Below are 24,542 nucleotides of genomic sequence, written 5' to 3'. Positions count from 1 at the left end.
TTTCAGGATGCTCTTCTAAAGCTGCCTGCAGGCAGGGTCTGGCTCCTTCTGGCAGGAATCACAATGCACTACTTCAACCAATTAACTAGAGCACTGAATTAGACTCAGTCTACATTCTCTGGAGATAATAAGGCTGTTTGAGGCTAAAAAGCCAATTATTAGTCCAGAGGTCACTTCTGAAAAGCTACAGAGCTCCATGCCAAGGATCTCCAAATAGCCTTTTTGCAAAAAATCTCAACTCCTTCCTTTTTTCTGGCTCTATGACATCAATGCCCCCATACCTATAAATCATTTATATTTCTACCAGCTCCTCAAGCATATTGGCACAGCACATGATCCCTCATTCTGCTTACAAAGTCCTACCTCCTTTATTTTTCCTGAAGCTTAGAGCTGCAGGTAAATTAAACTATGAGGTAAAAACAAACAAACAACAAAATGGGACAACAGACACCCCTGCCGGCCTCCCCTGCCTTAGAGCAGCTGTAGCTCTCTGTAACCATAAGCAATAAGGTGAGGGCCCAAGAGACACATACACACAAAAATAAAGATCAAATGTAAGGTTCATACTCCTGAAAAGAACTCTCTGCACTCTTACAGACCAACCTCACAATGGAGCAATTATTTTATTACAGGCATTTTCAAAAATGATGCTATTTCCTACAAGATATAAAATATACCTCAGGGGTCTTATAGTGTCACTTTTTAGATGTTTTAAGACGTATATTTAAAGAAATGCGTATGTTTTAATAAAGGTGTCTATCATATCTCTGGAACTGAAAATCTTTTTTCTTCCTTCATTTCTTTGCTCTAGTGATAAATGTAGTATTTTGCTAACGTGACAGCCATTTTCAACCAAGACTCTCATCATAGGTAGACGAACTGGAGTTCAAAGACTCTGAATTCTAAAGTGTCCTCCAGCACCTATGCTGTATCCTACTTTTGAGTACCAGTTCAATTTGTTTTTATATTTGACATGCTGTATTTTATTGAACAATCCATCTATTATTTTTGCAAAACTATTCAGTAACTTTAAAGTTTCACTGAACATCCCCTTAACTTGACAAACAGTCCTAACACTCACCCAGCGAGCATATGAAGGTGCCTGCTGTGTGCTACACCATGGGGTGCTAAGGGGGGGGGGATGAGACCAGCATGTTCTCTGCTCCAAAAGGCTCGCTGGCCAGTACGCACATGGGCAACAAACAAATCAATAGGATAATTTCATGGGATGACAAGTGCCACAGAGGAAACACAGATAGTGATGCCACGAGTTAGCAGGTGGTGGGCACGGGGAAGTCCCCTTCAAATGGAGTAGCCCGGGAGACCTAAATGGAAGTAACACTTAGACTGATTCTGAAGAGCTGGGGGAACAGTGTCTGGGCGGAGGAACCAGCAACTGGAAAGCCCTCATGTCTGGCTTGCTGCAGAAAGAGAAAGGAGGCCAGTGTGGCTGGAGCGTGGTGAGACTACAATTATGTCATTCACTTGGTTGCACTGGTAGACTTAGCTCCTTCTCGGGTGTACCTATGTCATAAACTGCTCAGCATTCGTATGGTCTTACATCAGTATTCACCCACAGTGCTCTGGAACCAGCTACCAGAGACAGAAACCTCTCTGGACAGAGCCAACTTTATGCACTCACCTGACTTTTGCTACCCTAGCAAATGCCTATCCTAAATCACAACAATGACAGCCCAGAGCTGTTCTTTTCTTGCCAGTCTTCCTTATCACGCATCAGCATGAGGCTCCATCCGCAGGAAGCCCCACAGACCCCATTTCAAGTGACTGAATTTACAGGTGCAGTCTGGGGGAAAAGGCTTTTCTCTCTCTGTCTCATTTTCAAGGTTAGGGTCGTTTTTTATTTAAAAAATAATCTGTTCATGAAATACTGCATAATTATTTCCGACTACTGAGCATAAAGAACCATAGGATCTAGTATTTGATGTAGATGGATGAATGCCGACAGCCATGTGAACAGCTACTACTATGTGGTGGTTTATGGATAATATTTACCCATTTCCCTTTTTGAGGTTTATCGCTATTTCTTAATTTTTTCTACAAGGAACCCATGTAATTAAAGACTTCCATGTGACAAAAAGATACGAAAGCTGCTTGGTAGAGATCTGAATTAAAAAGCTCAATGCAAAAAAAATGCATATTCATTAAATTCTGAAGACCTCTTATATTCTTTTCCTTCTTTCAAATTCAGTAACTTTTAACAACATAACAACCAAACTCTGAACAAGACTCATGAAAAATGCTATCTCAGGATTCTAGGACACAAAATAGCCTTTTATATTTGTGTATGTTTTCCATCTGCAAACCCATTTCCCCTCATTCTTTACCTATTTATAAATATTTTGCTCAGTGCTCCTCCCTCATCAAGCTGCGGCAAGCTGACTGACTGGTCAGGTGGTGAGAATCAGGACCAGAAGGGCAGCACTGTGATTTGGGACGAGTCCCTGACACAGTTGGGCCTCAGTAACCTTCTCTGTGAAATGGGATGAAAATGCTACTACTAACCTCATAAGATGGTGTGAGTATTAGCAACGTGTTATGAAATTTCCCAAATCCTGAACCAGGAGTTCAGCGGGCATCCACTCATTGGGTTACTTATTCATTTATCACAGGGCATGTATCATCACCCTTATTTTACAGAAGAGGAAAAGTATCTGCAATTGCTCAAGATTACCCAGCTGAGAGGAGGTGGCACTGACCCTCAACACTTAGTCCAACTGCCCTGAGAGCGCCTTGTGGCTTCTGAGCACTAGTTGAGGATATGAGTCTAGAAGTGCTGAATTCCATATACCAGACTGTATTAAGCTCTCAGCTAGAGCTTTTACAATGCATCAGATTATTACACAGAACAACAGATGGCATTTTTATTTAAAGGACAACATTGCCTCCCAGAGTGTTTACGGCCACTGAGGAGATAGTTTTTTCAGTAGAACCTCATGGGTGGCAGTAACAGATGCCCTATTTTCCTTGGCTCCCCAGAGGGGCATGATTTAGAGGAGGGGGGCAAAGAGATGAGGGCACACAGCCTTAGGGCTCTTCACCTGCAAATTCTCCAGAAATCACAGGTTTAAACCAATTCTTTGTAAGAGGTGGGGTAAAAAGCATCACTTCCCCCAAAGAAGTTCTTGCTCAAGCTCTGCTGATCCTTTCCTCCCTAAATCAAACCATTATGGTTTGCCAAGGTGAATAAGGACCAGCACAGGTAAGAAACCATTCCATCCAGGAGTCTGTACCTCTGGGCCAGTGCTATTCCATTCCATGGTAGACACGAGATGTTCCCCACATGATGCTCTCCCACCATGTACCATTCCTTAGCACGGCCCCCTGCACAGAGCTTAATAAACGCCTGTGGCATTCACGCAAAAAACTTTTAGCAAAAGCTTATTGTGATCCACATAAAGGTGATCTGAGGGACCAAACGAAGTGTTTTTCCCAGTAAATTCCAAATCCTTTCAGGGAGGCACCGCCTGCTGCCCACTTATTTCGGCACACCAGGCGCATGCGCACACTCTGTGTCAGAGGAATAAATGAATGAACAGCCTCAATACAGAGCCTTGGGAACAGGCAGTCATCTGTATAAGATATTAATTCTCCCCAAAGCCTCAAAAAGTCAATCAGTCAAAACAAATGACCCTTTCAGCCTGAAAAGTACCCACTCAGAGTCCAATTAGGAAAATGGGGTCTGTGTATATGCAAGCGGAGCATTTGCATTTGATTAATCCCATGAATTATCTAACAGCCTCTAGAGAGATTTTTTTTTCTTTCCCTTTAGTTACTTCAGGTCCTTCTTTCAATGTTGCGATTAGTTATTGTGAGGGTGAAAAACTACGACTCTACAAAGGGTGTAACTGCAAAATTATTAGCACCAGCTCATTTTCTAAATTGAAAAAAATGAAGATTCAGTAATTTGGGCAATTGGCTGAAAACTCCTGAGCTGTGAGTTTTAGTCAGTCTTCCAGCCATCTCTTTTATTCATGACTAGCCAACTGCTGCTTAAGCTTCTGGGCTGTTTTTCTCCTCTTGGGATTGTGCCCTTGGGTGTTGCCATGGGAAAATGCTAGAATCAGATAGCCCAAAGAGAATTTGCCTTCATGAAGTGAGCCCAGTGAGTGAAAACCACAAAAACAAGACAAGAGCAGGACACATCCCCACACCTCCCTGGGGACAGCTTGGGGGGGCAGAGGGTTGGTAAGGAGGGCGGAACACGGTAGAAGGGGTAGCAGGCCTGAGCATGCGCCCACCACAGGCCCCCCACACCAGCTGTTTGTGGTGCCATCTGTTACCGCCCAGGCTGCTTCTCTGAATGGCTTTCCCTGAAGCTGCCCGCTCACCCTGTCGGACACGATCAGGTCAGCCCAGCACTGTGCCCACACTGGATCTGCTGCCTGCCACAGCTCCCCCGCCACCCCACCTGGTATTCTTTCCAGGGCCACCAGCTCCCAAGATCACACCGCATCTGTTAGGAGACCCATTCTGCCTTGGTCACTTGCTGCTGTGGCAAATGAAGGCTGTGGTCAAACCTCCTCCCCGTCAAAGACAGGCTAAGTGAAGCCAGAGCCTGCGGACTCAAGGATGTTCCTGGCTTCTGGCAGGCTGGAACAGGATGGAGCTCTGCTCTACCCCAAGCTGCACACTCGGCTCACTGGGAACTGGCCCAGGTGCTACCAAGTTTTCACCTGGATGCTCATCCATGAGCAAGTAGATGCAAACTCAGGTCCTGTCCTTTTGCAGGAGCTGAGCAAGCCTGGGAGGGTTTGACACAGAGCAGCATGCTCAATCAGAGGCAAAGTTGGGCCACGAAGCAAAACCCAGGGACCAAGGACAGTGTTGTTACCAAGTTTTAAGTTCTTAGTTAAGGCCTCCTAAAGTCTTCATTCAAAATAAAAACAGGACACAACCCAACCAGGACAACAAAAGCCAAGTGCCTGCTTGGGCTGCGGGCTCTCTACCCCAGCATTCGGGATGCTGCTGCATAACATTAACCCCAGCTCCCTTCTCTTAGCTTCTGTGGGGCTGACATCACCTCTCTGCTCTCAACAGTCTTCTTGCCATTATCAAGCCTGGGCCTCTTGGCACCGGCCTCCTACTTGAGCACACAATGTGAGTCCCCACCTCCACAGGCAGGCTCCCAGGGCCCTGAGGAACATCACGCTGGCCTGCTTTATCTCCCACACCCTCCCTGGGGGCCACTTGCATGATTTTGTTGCCATCAGGATTAGCTGGATTAGGGACTGATGCATAAGAACCCCCTGGTGCCATAAGGAAGTTTCATCACCAGGTCAGCATGGTGTGAACTATATTCTGTCACCACCACAGCTCCTTATAGCCACCAACTGAAAAAAAAAGGGAAGGGGACAGCAGGGAAAATGCATGAACTCGTCACAGCCATAAATTCCCCCATCATGCATTCCCAAGACTGTGAACCATTCAAGACTGTCCTCCTTTCCAGCAAGAGCCCCACTGATTCTTTTCTTATCTATAAAAGACGTAATGGGGTCTGATAGTGGCAGCTAAGTGGAGTGGTGAGCAGAACTGCCACAGAAAAACAACACAAAGAAACTTCTAGTCCTTTGCTAAAACCAGTCAAGCAATTTGGGAAGAGAGCCTCACTGCTGGAACCTTATATTATGGTCCTACCCCATAGTGTGGGGGTGGGGGAGGTGGGGGTGTTCCCATTTAATTTGAAGGAAAACAATGTGGGCAGGAGTGGGGGGGGGGGCGGTCAGTATGAGGATGGAGAGAACCAGAACAACTCAAGGCCTTTAAAAATTCAGTGACTGAAACTTTTCCTCCCAGAAAATCACTTGGCCCTTTTACTTCCCCAAACCCGCATCCTGGCTGCCTCTCATGTGCACCCTGCATGAAGTAAACACAATTTGTAGAGAAAGCAATGAGATTTCTGCAAGTGTGTGCGTGTGTGCGTGCGTGTGTGTGTGTGTGTGTGTGTGTGTTTTATAGAACAGTCCTTCTTGCACAGAACTGGGCTGTTCCATCAAAGCCGTATCTGTTATATTTCTGTCTTTCTCTTCTGTTTGGCGTATTCACCAACAAGAGAAAAGGAGGTAAGCTTTGCCGGCCCTGACCTGCAGCTGGAACACAATACTTTCGCACAGCCCTGCCGACCCCTGACATAAATTTTACACCGCAGCTGGCATTTACACACTCAGCATTACCATATGTATAGCTGCTCGGTGCTAATTATGCTAATCACCTGTCTAACTCGCTGCTGCGAAAAATGGTTGTATTTAGCAGTCCAGTGCCTACCAATGCAGCTTACTGTGTGGCTGAAATGTACATTCAGACGGCCCTGAATGGCAAGATTTTTCCACGTTGCTGGCTACATTCAGGCCTCTGAAAAATTTATTCAAGTCAACTGGTTTCGGTCCGCAACAAAAAAGTTACGAGAAAAAAGTGAGTGTGTTCTTGCCCTAACATTCTGGATCTGCTTGCAAGCAAAATGATAAATCAATTGGTGTGGGAAACAAAAAGGGAGAGAGATTTCTTTTGGGAGCCATGTGAAACTGTAGCCTATTTAAAAAAAAAAAAAAGAAAAAAAAGGGTCATCCTATTCCCCAAATCTCTAGAAAGAGCAGTTAATAGATATTTAGCCCTAATCCCAATTCTCTCAAATTGCAAGCTTTGTTTGCAATTAAGCAACGTATTAAACATGCAATTTTTTTTCCCTGGATCACGTATAGCCTAAAATGATGGCGTCATATTTATCATTTTTAAACTTATTGGAACAATGTATGAACCTCATGGGGAAAAGTCAGGTAAGAGGAAAAGAAATAATTTCTTAGGCCGCTAGGGAAAATTCTTTTGTTATTCTGGAAAGCTTCTATTTCAAAAGACACTGTGTGATATTTATGTCTATTTTGTGAAGTCTTCTGGTTTCCCTACTAAAGGAGCAAAGGAAATCAGGGAATGGGGGTGGGGAAATGGGAGAATTCAAAACAAAAAAAAAGTGTTGGGGGGAGGTGGGGGAAAAGAGAGAGAGTCAAGAAGCCTACATTTTCCTTAATCTCAAAATTCCTGTTTCCCATCCCTGTTTCTAAAAGCAATTTTCTCAGATCACTCTACAGAATGGATTTCTAAACTCGGGATATTATTACTGCAGGCTGTTTTAACAATTCCCCAAATTCAACTGGAACCCCATTTCCTTCTAACTCACAAAATACCTTATTAATGTTTAAACATCCTAGGTTTAGTAAGTCTAAGGACTGCTTAGTATTAGATTATTTGGATGTACAGATAATGTCTAGGCGTTCCAATTTCCTTGGGTTGCCCACGGCACTGTAAAACAAGTTCTACTTGGAGGGGTGGCCCAAAGCGTCCAGTTACTTTTTTACCTCCAAAGGAACATCATTAGTAGGTGCTTTACTGAAATCTAGGAACTGGGGGCAAACTGGAAGGCCATTTACTCTGCAACATAGATCTTGGACTACCCCCAGTGCTACAAAACCCCAGAGCAGCTTTGTGATACCTCTTAGGTTTACACACAGAAGGTGCACCAAACCAGCAGGCTTTCTCAGACCAGGTGGGGGTGGGGAGCTGGTCTCTCCCTGCCGTGCTACACTCACCACAGATGAAAAGGGTGATGCTCACAGATGCTGCTATGAAAACAACAGCTTTGTTCCTATCAGCCCCTCCCCATTCGGTTCAACATTTTATAAACTTATCTGACCCAATGAAGCAACATTATCCAAGCCACATCTTGCTCTCTTTGGCATCCCAATTCAAGCTGCTTTTCTTTGCCAGTAAAAAGTATTAATTCATCTAGGATTTTGGAGTTCCAAATCTTGACTCTGCAGCCAAAAACACAAACAACACAACCACTACTGTGCCACTGCAGTACAGAGAGAGCTTACCTCTCTCTTTCCCTCTCAATCTCTCGCTCTTCTTTAATAGGAGATGGACCACCCTGCCTCATGGCACAGAGCAGTGTTTACATTGCAGTACTTGACTGTGTAATACATCTGGCATTTTTGGGCAGGATTCCTGAGCTAGGGGCCAGAAGCCCTTAAGCAATGATTTAAGGGGAAAAAAATCATGCACACTGACTTAACAAAGCCTACTTCCAGTTCCTTTTGCTTACTTTTGTATGCGTTTCATCAATAACTGAAAACTATGTTGGTTGATAAATTGGGGAAACTTACTGTTTCTTTTCATTTATCCTAACGAGAATAAATCAAACTCATGCTGTGGTACAGAGACTTGCTTTTCACTAGCCTCACCTTCAGAGCCAGTGGTGTTTTGGGACCCACACGCAGTGTGGAGTATTTGGGTCAACTCACAACCAGGTTTCTAGAAATAAGGCCCTAAACCTTCATTATAAATCTCCCAACAACAAACGTGTCACTCATGAGCAGGTGCCTGACTTCCCACCAATGACAGTTTCCCTAACACATGATAGCTGGTTTCCCAACTATGCTCTGAACCCAAATACAACAAAATAGTCTTGAAAAGTTGTGGACAGGATGCATCTTTCCTAAAAATCTCTAAGATAATCAAGCAGTTTCTCAATGCAGCATTCTGCTATTTTGGAAGATGAAATTACTTGTGTCAAACCTAAAGATACATGCATGTAGAAAAACATATTGCCATGTAAAGCAAAACACAACCCTAAATCCAGTTTAAGAGAAACAAATCCAATACATAGGTCTTATGGTGAAGGGCCCAAATTCAAAGTTTGGAAGCAAAGAACAAGTAATTGTTTCTATTGTGATGACCCTGATGATATCTGTATAGTCAAGGAAGCTTTCCACTAAGAAAATCCCAGGGAGCGTCCTCCATATGAACTGCTGGAAGCACCTTTGTGAGCATAACGCTCTGCATTCTGGGACCTCTCATGTGGGATGGACTGTCTAAAGCTGCAGAGTTGGCCAAAGTGTGGATAAGGAACTCTGTCCTCTTCCATCTATACCCAAGCATCATATTCCTCTTGCCTTTGGTGGGAGTTCCATCCATGGAAAGCCTGAAGTATGGTGCCTGGGTCTGAACATCTAGGCTTACATTTCACTTACCATCTCAAGAAATGCTAAGGGTCTCAATTTTTCACATTTCATACAACATGTTAAACACAGGGGACCAAGACTTATTTCACACTCCATTTGTCAATGATTTCTAAGGCACCTCAAATGTCCATACAATGCCATGACTCTTCAACAGGGGAAGTACACCTTCTGTTGACAAGACCCCATCAGAGAGTAAGGTCCTAGAACCAACCCTTACCAAGACAAGAACCTCAAGGATGCAAATGGCAGCTTGGCATTTGGTATCTCCCACAGCTGGTTTGAAATAATATAGTTTCTAATTCCTGCCTGTCAGTTTGTGATTAACCAGATTTACTACCATTTCAGATTTCACACTAGTAACTGCAGAGATCCAGTGGGAGGAAATGATTAGGGCAGTTAAGGAGTGGATGGAGGGAATGAAGGGTGGGAGGAAGTGAAGGGGAGTTCGGAGAAGAGGTTCTGGGAGTCAGTGAGGGGCAAAGGAAATAGTATTTTAATAATAGAATCACACAGGTATGGCGATTATTTAGGGATGTCTTTTTTGTCAAAATACTATCACACTAGTGCTAAGTTAAATACTATATTTCTGCAAAGAGGCCTCTATTAAATATGGTGTCCTTTAAAATAAGTTTGGGAGCACCTGGTGGCTCAGTCAGTTAAGTGGGCGACTTTGGCTCAGGTCGTGATGTCACGGTTCGTGAGTCTGAGCCCCACATCAGGCTCTCTGCTGACAGCTTAGAGACTGCTAAGGATTCTGTGTCTCCTTCTCTCTCTGCCCCTTCCCCACTTGCACTCTGTTTCTCTCTCTCTCAAAAATAAAACATTAAAAAAATTTGTAAATAATTTTAAATTATTTCCATATTTGTTTTAAAAGCCAAAAAGACTTTTAAAAGCAAACCCCCCTCCACCTTCCCCCCCCCGCCCCCATAAAATAAGACTATTCTTCTGGGGCTAAATCTAGGCAGACAGCTGGCATGAAGCTGGGGGGGGTGGTAAACCATGAAAGCAGCCCCTTCCGCTGCACAATTGTGACCCCCCAACACAAGAAGAAGGGCAGACAAGTTACAGCTTGGCCTGAGTGGACAGAGCTCCAGGGGTCACGGGAAGGTCAGCTTTGAAGGAGAAATCCCAATGAAATATAAACACAGCATTGTGGAAACCAGACAAATCTCCCATAGCTTATCCAGCCAGCGTTAATCTCGCCATCAGCTGTGGTGCATAATCCAAACAAACGGATCCGGCGGTTCGTACATCTGGAAGCTGTCATTTCTAGAGCCTCCAAGCGGCAGTCCGTGGATCTGAAACACCCCACTGCCCAACCTGGCTTCTACACTTGAGAGTGACAGGCAGCAAAGAGACATGGAAGATTCACAGGGTCGGCTGCCCTGGGGAGAAGGCACCTGAGGCTATTGGTATTTTAAAGCAATTATTGTTGGGTGTAAATTTTTTGGTCATTTTTCTCCTGATGTAAAAGAAAAACCAAAATTCCTTTCACATGTATGTGTGCGCCTGCTACTGCAATCTAATCAATGCCTAGCTAATAAACATATTTTTAATATTTGCTAAGTGCATAGGGGACCAAAGAGAAGAAGCTGCAATTCATTAGGTCTTTCAGTCCCTTGTGAAATGCACCCAAACTGACAGCCTTAGAGAGGAGAAACTGGCAGTAAAATCAGAGCTCATATCGCCCATTTGGGCTCAAGGTCTCAGCCCCTCCCAATCCCTTTGGTTCTGCTGCAAAAGGGCACCCGGGGAAAAGCCGTCTGTGATATGAACATCTGGAGGAGAGCTAGGCCACCGAAGAGATAATGTACTGAGGAGCGGGCTTCCAAAAGGAGCTCTTATTTCCATATGAACTAAGTTTAGTGGTGTCTTTTCCTGCTTTTTACAAAGACACCTTCGTGCTAAATAAAACCTTCATCCTACTCTTCTTGAAAGGCAACAAGGTCTGTCTTCAAAATGAAGTTACCTGAAGAATGGAAATCTAATATAAAGATTTCACTTTCTTGCATAGCTGGCCCCCACCCACACCGTCTGCCGGACCTCCTTCACTCTGTCATCTTGTCATGCTGGGGTTTTTTTATTTGATAGTTAATGTAATTCTAAGAAAAACAAAAAACTTACATTATTAGCATAAAAAAATTAGTTACCTAGATCAGTAGACTTGGAGATGGGGAAGGGACATTATCTTCAAGAAAACTCCTTTGTATGTATGGCAATGCATTTGCAGCCACAAGGTCATCATAATAAAAGCCTTCCCTCTGCACAGCATGGGTCTTCCAATTGGAATCTATTATCTAAACCAGTGCTTCTCAACTGAGGTGATTTTGTGCAGCACCCCCTCCCCCCCATTTGACAATGACTGGAAACATCTTTGGTTGTCAAAGTTGGGAGGTTGATACTGGCATCTAGTGGGTAGAGTTCAGAGATGCTGCTAAACATCCTGGAGTGCACAAGGCAGTCCCCTTAACACAGAATTATCCAGCAAAATATCAAGAGTGAGAAAACTGGCTCTAAACTTAAAGGATGGTGAAGCTCATTTATCTCCTATAACTGCCTGAGTCCAAGCCAAGAACACTGAAGGCATCATACCAGCAAAGAGCAAACTTGAGAGCACTTATAAACATCAAGCAGGTGTTAAGAACATTTTTTAAATTTTCCTTAAAAAAAATTAGAGTCACAACTTGTGTCTCTTCCCTTGATGTTAATAACCAAACACAAGGCAATATGGATTCATTTCAAGGCTGTTATAACCCTTTGCAGTAAAAGGGGCCAGGGGATGGGCAAAGCTTGAGGGGAAAAAAAAAAACATCTCCAAGAGGTAAATGAACGTTCTGCCCACTGGGGAGTTGTGACAACAAACCTGCATCTGAGAGAGGGTTGGACTGGGGGTAGCTACTAAGGGAGACAGGAAGATAAGGGTGCTAAGCAAAAAAAGGAAAAGCCTACAGAGAAATGGGCAAGATTAAAAATAAAGTATTTCCCTCCTGTGCCAGAAGAGAGAAATCAAGCTGAAGCACTCTAGTCCTAGGGAGGGCCCTAGAGGCTAAATATGCTAGTACAGATAATGAGAAAGGCAAAGAACGGCTAAAAGGAAGAGCTGGCAGCCCCTCAGCTGAATGCGGCACACAACAGAGACCTTTCTGTGATACAATTGGGCTTTCCAGGCCCTCAAGGCTCCCTGTCTCCTCAGACGGGATGTCCCAATGGAGGCAAGCACTGGGAGCTCTCCTGGAGGCCACACCCTGTCCTCTGAGCCTTTGCATGCACTGTTCCTTTGTCCTGCAATGCCCCAGCAGCACCCCCACTTCCCCAGCCCCTGTGCCTGGCTCAGACCCCTGTCAGAGCTGTCCTGGAAGGAATCCCTGCTCTCATGCCACTGGTCTATCTGCCTGCTGGGTGGAGGTCTCGAGAGCAGGGACTGTGGCCTTTCACTAACATCTCTCTGGAGCTTCATGAAATACCTGGCACAGAGCAGGCACGGAGAACACGTGCTGAATATTTTTATTTATTTAAAAAAAATTTTAATGTTTATTTGTTTTTGAGAGAGAGACAGAGACAGAGAGAGACAGACAGAGTGTGAGCGGGGAGAGAGGCAGAGAGAGAGGGAGACACAGAATCCGAAGCACGCTCCAGGCTCTGAACTGTCAGCACAGAGTCCAATGTAGGGCTCAAACTCACAAGCAGTGAGATCATGACTTGAGCGGAAGTTGGATGCTCAACAGTCTGAGCCACTCAGGTGCCCTGAATATTTTTATTTTTAAATAACAATTAATCTCTCCTGGACCTTGCCGCAACTGGCATGTGCTTCCGTGAGAGCAGATGTCCACATTATTCTACATATTCTTTTACTAACCCTCATGATGCCACTCACAAGTGAGCTAAATTTGGTATTTCTGACTTGCAAATACTCTAACCCGGAGACCTAAGCTAACATCAAAACGTATATTGAGTTTCTTAAAAGAAACTGATATCTGTTAACAATGATTACAGCAATCACTGCATGAACATTTTTTTTTTAATTTTATTTCTAGGAGAGAAAGAGAGAGACAGCATGAGCAGGGGAGGGTCAGAGAGATAAGGAGACACACACTCTGAAATAGGCTCCAGGCTCTGAGCTGGCAGTCAGCACAGAGCCCAACGCGGGGCTCGAACCCACGAACCGCGAGATCATGACCTAAGCGAAAGTCGGACGCTTAACCGACTAAGCCACCCAGGCGCCCCACTGCATGAACATTTTAACAGAATCAAAAAATTCTTATCACCAATGAGATAAAAATAGGACAGAGTCTTCCTTATCTAGCTTATATTGGTCTGCACATTGTGGCCAACATATTCAAACAGTCCTTATAAAGCCACATTTCCCCAGCATGTTAAAGCCTGAACATCAAATCAATGAGATAGCCTATCAAGTAGATCCTTTTAATTTGCTGAAAAAGATAGTAATTATTTTGGCAGATACAAAGATGGATGTAGTAAGTTTATGTGTACATACAAATACAAATGTAAGCAGAAATATATAAACAATACAGGTTTGAACTGTGCAGGTCTACTTATATGCAGATTTTTTTCGATATACATACAGTACCATATCTATATATTTTCTTTCTCCTGATGTTTGTAATAACATTTTCTCTTTTCTAGCCTACTTTATTCTAAGAATACACTATATGATATGTCTAACATTCAAAGCATGTGTTAATTGACTACATTATCAGTAAGGCTTCCAGTCAACACAGGCTGTTAGTAGTTAAGTTTGTGGAGAGTCAAAATTATACATGGATTTTCAATTGTGGAGGGGTTGGTGCCCCTAAGCCCCCATATTGTGCAGGAGTCGACTGGTATATAATATGTATTTGTGTGTAGGTATGTAGATATATGTATCTCCAGTTGCCTTTGTATATTTACCTATGTAATATGTGTGGTAAGTCATATTTTTAAAAATCACAACGGAAACAGTATTTTTCCAAACTGTTCCTCAGTATTCCTCTCCCCTTAAAAATCTCTTATGCTTTCTCAGTCTGTTGCTTTTTAACTAGGGAAATATGCACTTTCTATTCATTTGGTTTATTTAGTGTAGCAAGCAGCCATGTGTATGCTCAGAACATTTATAGTCTCCTTTAAGAAAACAATCATCTAACAGACTTCTTTGCTGGTAGTGATGAGGAATTTATCAAAGAGATTAAGGTACAAATTAACATAAATTTTGAGTTGCTGCTCATTTTACTCCACTACTGTCTAGGACAGCAGGAAATTCCAACTCCTGAAGACAAATGCTTACACTATTACACCAAGCTCACTATATCATAAACAAGACCCCAACACTGTTACCTCTTCTTTGAATTTATGTTAAAATTATAAAATGGTATCGTGGCCTCATGGGATCCCCGGTTGGGTTTACTTGCATTTATGAAACTATTGTTTCTTCTAAAGGGGAAGAATCTAGTACACAATGAATGAAGGAAGGCCCATTCCTTCAGAGGCCCAAAATGGGCAAACTGAGTCCTGAGTGTCTGAGGTGTCACTCCTTAATACTCTATCACTAATCGGAGCTCAGGGAGACTTTCCCTAATCATGTTCCTCCTCCTTCCAGGACTTTAAATGAATTGTGTAATGCAGAAACACAGTTGCTTCCAGAAATATACAATGTTAAGAAAATAAATCACTTCTCTTTAGGCTTATTAAAGGTCTACCCAAAAGTCTTGCTCAAAACAGCAAGAAATTATCTTTTGTCATCATCACTGATACCTAACAAATTAGTTGGTCAGTGCTGCAGTGTGAACATATGGACAGAGCTGGGAGGCCCCTCTGCTCATCCCTTGTTCTGTCCAGCTCCCCACAGCCTAGCCAAATCACATCATTTCTGAACGACCGCCCTGCGCTCCAGGGCACACATGAGCCATGGCACCCCATTCCCACTACTAGGGGCCTCCATTCAGTGGGCCTTTGCCTGACCCCCTTTCTGAGTTCCTGTGCAGAACTCCCTCTTTCTCTCTCTCCAGGTCACCCTAATTTGCCTCACTTCCACAGAAGCTTTTTTTCCTCCATTTGGCTTTCGTGGCCCACTTCAGTTGTGAGCTCAAATTTACTGCAAGCCTATTCAACTCTAGTATTTTCTAAGTGCGTGGATTTGTGCACAGGGAATGTCTCACAGAGGTCATTGACCCTTCCATGCTAGGGACTTTATTGGTGCTCGGTAAGGTTGGTGCTAAGATATCGTAGGTGTTCAATAAAACCCTTCTTTTGTCTACCAATGATGCTGAAGTGCTCAACTGAGGTAAATTACCCCATGGATTCAATCCAAAGAATACTTTTGTATTAATTATCAAGCTACTTAAGGCAAGAATGTTTTCTGGCCTTAATTATTTGGACTATTAGTTTAATTGTCACTTCTCAATTAAAGACTCCACCATATGCTTGCAAAACACGGAGAACTGAATCTTTATAAACAAAAAAAAGTTAACAAAATATTCTCTAAGGTTAGTTCTCAGCATCTGGTTTGAAAAATCTGCACCTTCCCATCCCATTGTAAGAGATATCCAAGGCAGTGTTTAGGGATTAAAATGTTTCCAAATAGCAAATCTGTTACTTTCCGTAAAAGAATTAAAAAACCACCAATAACAACCCCCCAAAACAAAAACCCATGTCACCAAAAGAACGTAAAATGTTTCCGTGTTGAGAGGGGAAGGGATCTATTTTAAATTTACAACTGCTTTAAAAAAAAATGGGGGGGGCTTCAAGAACCCCCAAATTGAGGAATGTGTATAAAAGGCTGGCAAAACCCCTTGGAGAGCTCCTGTGTGGCCCCGCCCCCCAAATCCGCGTTCTTAAAACACATTTCTTCTTTCAGCCTGCAAAATGCAGCCTTGCCCCCAAAGCATACCATTTAAAAAGCCCCCACCCGCGAGGAAACATTAATCTACTTTGCAAACATGCGTTCCAGTCTATGCTTTACTGTTTTTTTTTCAACTCCCTTCCTCCCCACCCCCACTTTTTTTTTGTACCTTGAGACAAATGTTTTTTTCCCCCAGAGTTGAAAGCTGTCCAAAAACAGGACCACACACGCCGCCGCCTCCGCAGGCCCGCGCTGCGCCCGCCCCCCGCCCTCCAAGGCGCGGCGGCCACGGCCGCCGGGGGCGCGCACACTCCCTCCAGCCGGAGGGGTGGCCTTTCTCTGCCCCCCCCTTCTTTCTTTTTGGACGTGGTGGGTGGGGGTGGAGGAGGGAAGGCCGCCGAGGACGAGAGCCAGGAGCCGAGAGGCCTTCCTCCGACCGCGTCTCGGGCGCGGTGGCGGCGAGCGGCGGCGGCGGCAGGCGCCGGGGGTCCCCGGCCGCGCGGAGTGGTCCGTCCCGTGGAGGGGGCCCCGCGCCCCGGCCGACCCGCCCTCGCTACTCTCTCCCACAACACCTAGCAAAGCAAAGCGCCCCGAGTAGATTACAGCGCGGCCTTTGTCGGGCGGGCCTGGCTCCTGGCCAGGCGCCCAAACAATAAACAATTCCCCCTGGTGCGGGTAGGGGGTTCTCGCTCGCCACAGAAAGGCCCTAGGTGTACGCTGGCAAATATCTTTATCAGTTGGAAGGAGGACGGGATGGGGGCCCGAGCTGGGGGACGAGAGGGCCCTGCGGCGGGCGCTGGGTCTCTTACCTTCCACCCACAGCTCCTCCACGTTGGTCTCGAGATTAGCTGCCTTTAATCCCACAGCGAAGGCCCCAAATATGAGGAGGCCCACAACCAAAAACTTGCCGCAGTTTTTTTGAATGTAACAACCCAGTTTAAATAAGAGTCTCTGAAACTTCGCTCTCAGCCACAGCGGCGCTTTCCGGCCAGTAGCTTTCCCCTGAGGATGAAGCAGAAGGGAGGAGTGAGCGCCGGGGAGTCGCGGCCCGCGCGCCCACGCCCGCTTGCGCGCACCCGCCCGCGGATCCCGCGACAGCGTTGGGGTGGGGGTGCCCTCGAGACTGGAACCCAGGCGGGCCCCGGGGAAGGCGAGCGGCTTGGGGGACTCCTCGACATAAATCAAAGTGGGACTGCACCGTGGGAGCTGCACCTTGGCGACAGCAGGGGCAACCCTCCCCCCTCCCGCTCGACCTGCGCAACATCCCCGAAGATGTCTTGGGGGCGCTGGGGAGAGGGGCTGCCGGAACAGGGGGAAGGGAAGCCGCGGCAGAGAGGAGAGAAATCACTCAACACAGGCAATATTCACCCTGGAGCCGGGAAGGGAGGGGCTGCGCAATGTCTGCGATAGAGCCCACCATTTAAGAACCAGCAAACCACGGGTCCCTTCCCCGCAAGTCAAGCCCCATCTTTTACCCCTCTCGGGGTGCCCCGGAAGGGATGGGGGTTGGGGGACGAGCGCGCTCGGGAACAATGTATTGCGGGTTCCCGGATCCTGACCCCCCGCCCGGCGTGGTAGTAAGTGAGGATCCACGTGGTGAGCGCGGCCGCGGGCACTCACTCGCGACGCATTTCCATAGCGTTGGGAGACGCTGTGTGAGCTGAATTAGGAAGTGGGGCAGCCATCTGCAACTTACGACAACATTTGTGATCGGAAGAGGGCAGCCACATGGATCTTTCCCTCCTCTCCCTTCCCATCTGGTTAAACGTAAAAAGTAGCCAAGTGCACAGGGGAAGGGCCCAAGCCGGCGCAGGCGGGGGTCCGGGCTGGGCGCTGGCTGCTCCCGGCGGCGGCGTTTCCCCGGCGCTGGCCGCTGCCCCGGCGGGCCCCCGTCTGGGTGCTCGCCTTCCCTGGATTCCACACATTTCAGCGAGCCTCGTAAACACAATGAACCCGGCCGCTTGGCAGACCAGTACCGCGGATTTAAGGTGGCAATTTGTTTACAACTTTCCCTTTCCCCTCAGGCTCTGAGAAGAGGTGGCTCAAAAACTAAAAAGGATGAGGAGAGATGCCCTCTTCCAAGGATAATTTTTAAGGGGGCAGAGATTTCATGCTCAACAAAAGCAAAACCGGCTGCCAAAAGAGGAAACCACCTTTATTTCGGCTCCCTCCCCCCCTTCCTCTCTCCGCCTCTCTCCACTCCGCCTCCCCCTCCAAGATGTTAAGAAATGTGGCAGCATTACAGGGGTTTAGGTTGCAAATAGGGGCAGGGGCGCGGGAGCAGGGGGCTCCGGGGCTGGAGACACTGGGCTGTGCCGCGCTGAGGCCGCCCTCGAGGTGGTCCACTGTGGACCTCTTTCCAGTGTTCCGGAAAAGGCTTGCCGGGGAGAGCGCGTGTACACACACACACACACACACACACACACACACACAGACACACACACCCTCCACCCCCTGCAGACCTCAGACAGCCCTTTCCTCCTAGGACCGGAGGGAGGGTTTGAATTTTTCAATCCCCACTTGTCTGCTTCTTTTCCTGGAGAGGTGTATGAGTGCTTGAGTGTGTGAGTGCTTGAGTGAGTGAGTGAGTGAGTGAGTGTGTGTGTGTGTGTGTGTGTGTGTGTGTGTGTGGCGGGGGCGATCCCATAGAGGAAGAGGAGGGAAGAGAGAGTGGGAGGAGAGGAGAGAGTCTGAAATGCACCTTGGAAATCTGCTCCAGAGCGAAGGCGGCGTCGCAGTAGCTGGGCCGGTGCAGATAGTCCCGGTCCAGCGCGGCGTAGCGGCGCAGCCCCCCGGTCCGTCTGCGCCTCCCGCCGCCGGCCGGCCGGCCCGGGGCCCCGCTGCAGCTGCCGCCACCGCCGCCGCGGTCCTGGGGCTCGGCGGCGTTACCAGCCGAGGCCATGTTGCCGCCGCCGCCGCCGCCGCCGCCGCCGCCGCCGCGGGAACCGAGGCTTCCCGGGCGGCCCGGCGCGCTGCTGCCGCAGCCGCTGCGGGTTCCCGGCGCGCCCGGGCGCTCGGCTGGCGAAGACGCTGCTGGCCGCCGGCTGTTCGGGCTGGGGTTGACAGACCTGCTGCTGCTGCTGCTGCTGTCGCTGCTGCTGCTCACACGGCGGGCGCTGCTGCCGCTGCGGCCGCAGCCGCTGCCGGGGAGTCAGACCCTGCGCCATCCATTGCCACATTGCGCGGGGGTCCCGAGGTCCCTGTGGCCGCCGCTGCCCACATCCAGTTCTCAGGAGGGCGAGAGCCGGCGCGCGGAGCCAGCCTGTCCTTCGGGCGCTCGCGCGGAGCTCCTCGCGGTCCCCAACTCCCCCTACCCGCCCTCCGCCCCGCGCCGCGACCCCTTCACTGCAGAAAACGCCAGCAAATCCCCGCCGCTCCCGCCGGCCTCGCAGGCTCCCTCGGCGTCTCCTGGGTCGCCCGAGCGGCCGCGGAGGGTACGCGCAGAGCCACTGCCGCAGGGTCCGTGGGTGCCCGGCGGGTCTCAGCGCTGCCGGGCCGGGGCAGCCGCCGCCGCCGCTGCTCCCGCGGCGGCTGCTGCTGGCGGTGGCGGCTCCTGAAGCTGCTGCTCGGGCTGCTCGGGCTCTGGCTGCTGGGTTCGCGGTGGCTGTTCCGTCCCGGACTCTGCTTTCTTGTGCTCCTCGCCAACCCGCTGGACCATTCTGCCCCAGTGCAGCGCGCCTCTCTCGCTCCCGGGACCTGGGGACTCCGCTCTGTGTGTGTGCAGCGGGCAGCGGCCGCAGCAGCTCCTTGATTCAATAGATGAGATGGAAGAAGAAAAAAAAGAACTCTCTCCATTTGGAGAAAGAGGAGGAGGAGGGGAGGGGGTGGAGGGGGAGAGACCGAGCGAAAGAGAAAAAGGCTGGAGCTCCCGCCCCCGGGGCTGTCAGATGGCTTGGGTTTCTGCGACGCGATTGGCTCGCGGAGGGCAGAAATTACTCAGCAAACATGACTATTATTAGCTGCTTAGCAACAGCTCACCAAAGTAGAGAGACCACCCAGGTAGGCAACCCCAGTGTGTGCATCCCCGGCTTCGGGGGGAGTCTCCGAGAGCGCCAACCTTCTCGCATGCAATACTTCCATTAAGGAATGCTCCCCCCCCTTTTCTTTCTTATTCCTTTTCTTTTCAACAGTGTCTTCTTTTTGTAAGACGCCTTTTGCGCGCGCGCGCACACACACACACACCACACACACACATCCACGAGCATTTGCCTCGCGATAGACACGGGGGGAAATGTAGTATTTTTTTAAGCGCTTAAACAATTTCTGAAATTCCTCAAAGAAAACCCTTTCAGAGGCACCTTGGCCTCAAGCTGCAGCAAATACTGGGAGGTCCGGCTTGAATTCCCAGGCCTGCACCAATAATGACAGGGTGGTGGATAGTGCGCCAGGGTGTGCCAGATTTTTTTTTCTCCTCTCTTTTCTTTTCTAACTAAAGAGAAGACTTAGGCTCTCGCAGGGAACAACGCCTCGCATTAAGATAAACAAAATGGAAAGTTAAAGAGGAAAGTAAGGACGTTGGGAAAAGCCACCCTTTCTTAAAATCCTCCCTCCCACACACACACCAAAACCCACGGCAGCACAGTCCCAGTTTGAAGGAGTCAGTGTTTTAAAAACGTGGAATCCAGACACCGAAGCAGTCTTGTGGAGGCAGAGGCATTTTTATTTGAATCTTTAATATGACATACGTAAGAGAAAAACAAGAGAATCCTTTTAACAACCCGGAGCAACGGAACTGTTTCCTTAAGAAAGAGAAAAAAGTTTTCCTGACTATTTGGGGTTCGTTTGGACTCCCCCCTTTTTATTACTCACGTGCCTTTGTTTATTTAAAGTCTGTTTTTGAAGTTTTATTTTTTTTTCAAAAACTGGTATGCATCCTGTTATATTTAATAATAGCGTGACGTTGGGGAGAATAAAGGCTTTGATGTTGGATTCATTCGAAACAAATTGTGCGCTGATTGCGAGGACTTGTCAGGACACTGCAGCCAGTGTCACCGAGACATCCCGGGGATTCGCTTCCCGTTGGGGAAGAAAACACACGACTCTCTGAAGTAGATCCTGGGGCCATAGACAAATTAAACTATCTACACAGTTCCGATTTTTATTGAAAAATAGGATTTTTTAAGACTGTAATGTGTTTTTCTTAAGTTTGCAAGTTATTAAATTCCTCCCTGAGATAGGGACCAGACCCCACAAACTCGATTCTGCTTCATTTGGGTATTTTTCTTTCTTAAAAACGTGGTTGAACTGCAGAGGGGGACCCCCGCGGCAGCTAGAAGCCGACCGCAGCCGTGAATTGGAGCAGTGTGGCTTTAAGATGCACACGGTGTGTGTTCATTGAAAAAAAAAGAAGAAAGAAAGGAAAGGAAAGAAAGAAACCCAGATGGAGAGAAAGGGGGAGGAGCAGGGAGAAGGCGGAGCCCACGCGGCCACGTGACCCGGGGCCGGGCCAGGGCGGCGCGCACTCCGCGGCCCGGAGGCCTAAGCGCGCGCGCGTGCCTCCGCCTGCGCGCGCACCCGACCTCCGGGACTCCCCGCGCGGCCCAGGCGGAGCAGGTAGGGAAGTCGGTGCGCTTGGCTCGAGCCGGACGGACTCCAAGTCTCCAGCGCGGCCTCCCGGGAGCCCAGACGAGGCTCGCACCCCGCCGGCGCGGACGGACGTGCCGAACGCGCCGTAGTACATTCCTGAAGGCGGTCCGGCCCCCTTACGTTGCCCAATGTCCGCGCGGCCTCCCTGCGCCCGGCCAATGGCCGAACGCACGGGTCCCCTTCCCATTCAGCTGCCGGGCGTCCGCGGCCCCGGCCCGAAGGGACTTCAGCGGGGTGCGCCGGCCACCGCAGCGTCGCACGCGGTTCCCGCGGGAGGCTTGTCGGCAGCCCTCCCGCCCTCTTCCTTCCTCTTCGGCGGTTTCCTCCTCCCTCCTTTCCCTTTCTCCTTACTCTTTCACCCTTTTCTCCTCCTTACTCAGCCTCACCACCTTCTAGCTTTTTCTCCGTCCTGGTTTCAGTGGGAGGCCCTGTCTCCTGCATCCCAATTCGGCGGGACGTGTGCGGGACACCGGGAGGAGTAGGGTGGCCCGTAGAATAGAGACAAAGACAGAAGTGTCTGAAAGGTGGTTACGAGATCAACAGGAGGACCGGAGCACTCGGCCAGCGCGGAAATTCAAAACTCAAAACTACGAAGGAGCACGTGATTTTGTGCGCAGCTCTGGGAGGGCTGCTAAAACCCAGAAGATAAGGCAAGCGCCGTGCAACTAAATGACACTACCTTAAAATATAATATCGCAGTAAGATTGGGCTCGACACATAGCAAGTGTAATCTTGAAGCGATATCCTGATCTTTATTGTTTGATAAAGAACATAAAGTAGGAATGGTGATTTATTCTAACTTCTTACTAAGTGGTTCTGCAGACGTTTCAAGTAAAACTATTAAGTGCTTGCCGCTGGAAATTATTTTCCAGTGAAGGAGGTTGTGCCCCTAGGTTTTATGTGTCAGTCTTTTTTTTTTTTTTTTTTGATATTTGAGTGGTGCTGTATGTATATAGCAAGGTATTCATGTAGCCAAAGGTTGCTATGTTTGTCTTTTCAAATTCCTTTACAGCATTTTAGACCAAAACATTAGTTGTGCCTCCTATTCTTTTATTTATAGCACTTTTAGTATTGCTACTTGGATTATGGAATTCTAAAATGAAATTATAGGCTATGTACCCATCATGGTTCCTTATTACTCTCTGCATGCAGCTGCATATCCTCTCGTTCTGACTGCTTCTACATGTGCACCATTTCAATGGCAAAGCCTCTTCCACTCGGGCTCATTTCCCTCCGTTTGACTTAATTCCTAAACGTCAGCGCTCTCAGCCTCCTCACCCGCTGTTTGATAGGTTAACTTTTCAGCATCTCAGACAATAGTCCGGGCCTGTAAATTCTACCCATCGGTTCCAGGACGCAGTCCCCAGCCTGGGCTCTAACAAGCGCTATCTTAATCTCCCCACCCCCACCCACCGCTTCCCCTGTGGTCTGCTTTTTTCATACACAGAGATGAATTACTTTGAGGATCTAATTGGCCTTGTTTCTGTAACGTTTTAAGAAAGGGAAGAGGAGCCAGTGTAAAAGCCTGCTCGACTTGGGTGGTCAGGGCTGAGGCTGCCCCCAATTTGCCTCATTGCTGATGCATGCGAGTGCGACATTCCCAGCGATAATGTTGTTCCTAATCAATCTGCCCTTATTTACATTTGTAAGCGTTGTCGGCTTTAATATGCATGTCCTGTGCAGGGGACTGCTGTGCCACACCGGGTGTGTTAACTTCTACTAGCCATAAGGATTCTCCAGACCTGAGATGAGGCTGGCTGAAGGAGCCACGCCTGCGAAGGTTCCAGCTAGGAAGACAGTCCCTTCAATGGCCTTTCTGCAGGGTGGCTCCCCTCCTGAGAGTTACCAGATGAGTGAGAGCTTGGGGCCTTTTCAACCAGCAGGAATTGCTGGCCTTCTTTGGAGCCACAGTTGAGTGTTCTCTTTCCCCCTTACAAGTAAAGGGGAATGCATCACCTCAATGCATCAGTTGTCACCTGGGTCTCCTCTCATGATCCAAGACTTCAAAGGAGTCTGTAGTTTTCAAACAGATAGTCTTAAACTTTTAAAATCTGAATCCTTCATATATTTTCCCTTCTCCACTCCAATAGTTCAAATATCCATGGCTACACCACACACGTCTCAAAAATGACATCCAATTACCCAAGTGATAACACTGAAAAATGAAACATCTGCCCTTTGTATCTGGACATTCCAATGATAAGCAATTGCGGACCTGGTTGAGTAATGGGAAACCATAGTGAGATTTAACTTTTCACTGGTTTCGCAGATCCAACTAAATCGGTCTTTAAAATCTGGTGTGGTTTAGCTAATTTTTGCAGAGTAGAAATGAATAAAGGGGTAAATGTGTTCCAATCAGTTGATCTCTGGGCCATGTTATAATTTTGCCTGACTTTACTATTCTTTTCAAATGCAAAGAATTGCAAGTATTATATTAAGTCCCACAGTATGGCTGTTGAGAGGCCATGGAATGGGGAGAGGAACTAGGGATTTGATGTAATGTCTATTTCTGGGTGGGGAGCCCAGGATACAGCATGTGAGTGATGAAACAGCCTGAGCAGTTCAAACCTGGTACCTTGGATAACCTACTGTTGACTCTATTCTATTCAAGCAAGTATGCCACCGTCCACCACATTTTCTTGGCTCCCTAAGAATGCCTTATTATTTTCTCATTGGCAGCTTTTGTATTCACTTAAAAGGTGATGGTAGAAAATGAGTCTAAAAGGTTTTTTTCTGGTGGGGGGGAGTGAAAAATAAAGACTCAGCAGCCACAGAATGTGAAACCCCTAAGTATGACTCCCTCCCCATCCCCTTCTACCTTCTGTTTCCTCCCCTATTTCCCCCCTCCCCAGGACTGGAGGAATGGGAACAGCTCTAGCCAACTTGTCAAAATAATGCTGCTAATTACCCCTGATCTCCTTTAATGGGAGGCTGCTCCCAATTCCACAAAGGAGTAAATGAGGGGTCTACAGAACAAACCCAGGGGCACTGGCATTTTCTGAGTCTGCAGTGAGCCTGGGGTGGGGTGGCAGAGGGGAGATGTCCTGAGAAGATCCCAGAAATCTCCACATTTATTACTCTAGGTTCAA

The 24,542-nt window shown here is 47.7% G+C and overlaps 1 protein-coding gene across 2 annotated transcripts in view; it reads right to left on the bottom strand.

Moving 5' to 3' along the window:
• Positions 1-19,148, bottom strand: part of PTCH1 (patched 1) — a 62,856-nt gene extending 43,708 nt beyond the window's left edge. Inside the window, exons 1-2 of one of the 2 annotated variants that reach the window (XM_039245691.1) lie at positions 18,569-19,148; positions 16,677-16,869 (exon numbers count right to left, since the gene is read on the bottom strand). In XM_039245691.1, the coding sequence (XP_039101622.1) occupies positions 16,677-16,869; positions 18,569-18,769 (394 nt within the window). In that variant the 5' untranslated portion in view covers positions 18,770-19,148. Of the gene's footprint in view, positions 1-16,676; positions 16,870-17,563; positions 17,722-18,568 lie in introns of those variants that run through there. The other variant, XM_039245692.1, reaches the window with a different exon arrangement.
• Positions 19,149-24,542: the final 5,394 nt, after the last annotated feature.

This window comes from Hyaena hyaena, unplaced genomic scaffold (assembly GCF_003009895.1).
Source record: "Hyaena hyaena isolate Hyena2069 unplaced genomic scaffold, ASM300989v1 scaffold_269, whole genome shotgun sequence".
NCBI classification, from domain to species: Eukaryota; Metazoa; Chordata; class Mammalia; order Carnivora; family Hyaenidae; genus Hyaena; species Hyaena hyaena.
This window is presented reverse-complemented; position numbering and strand designations above follow the sequence as displayed.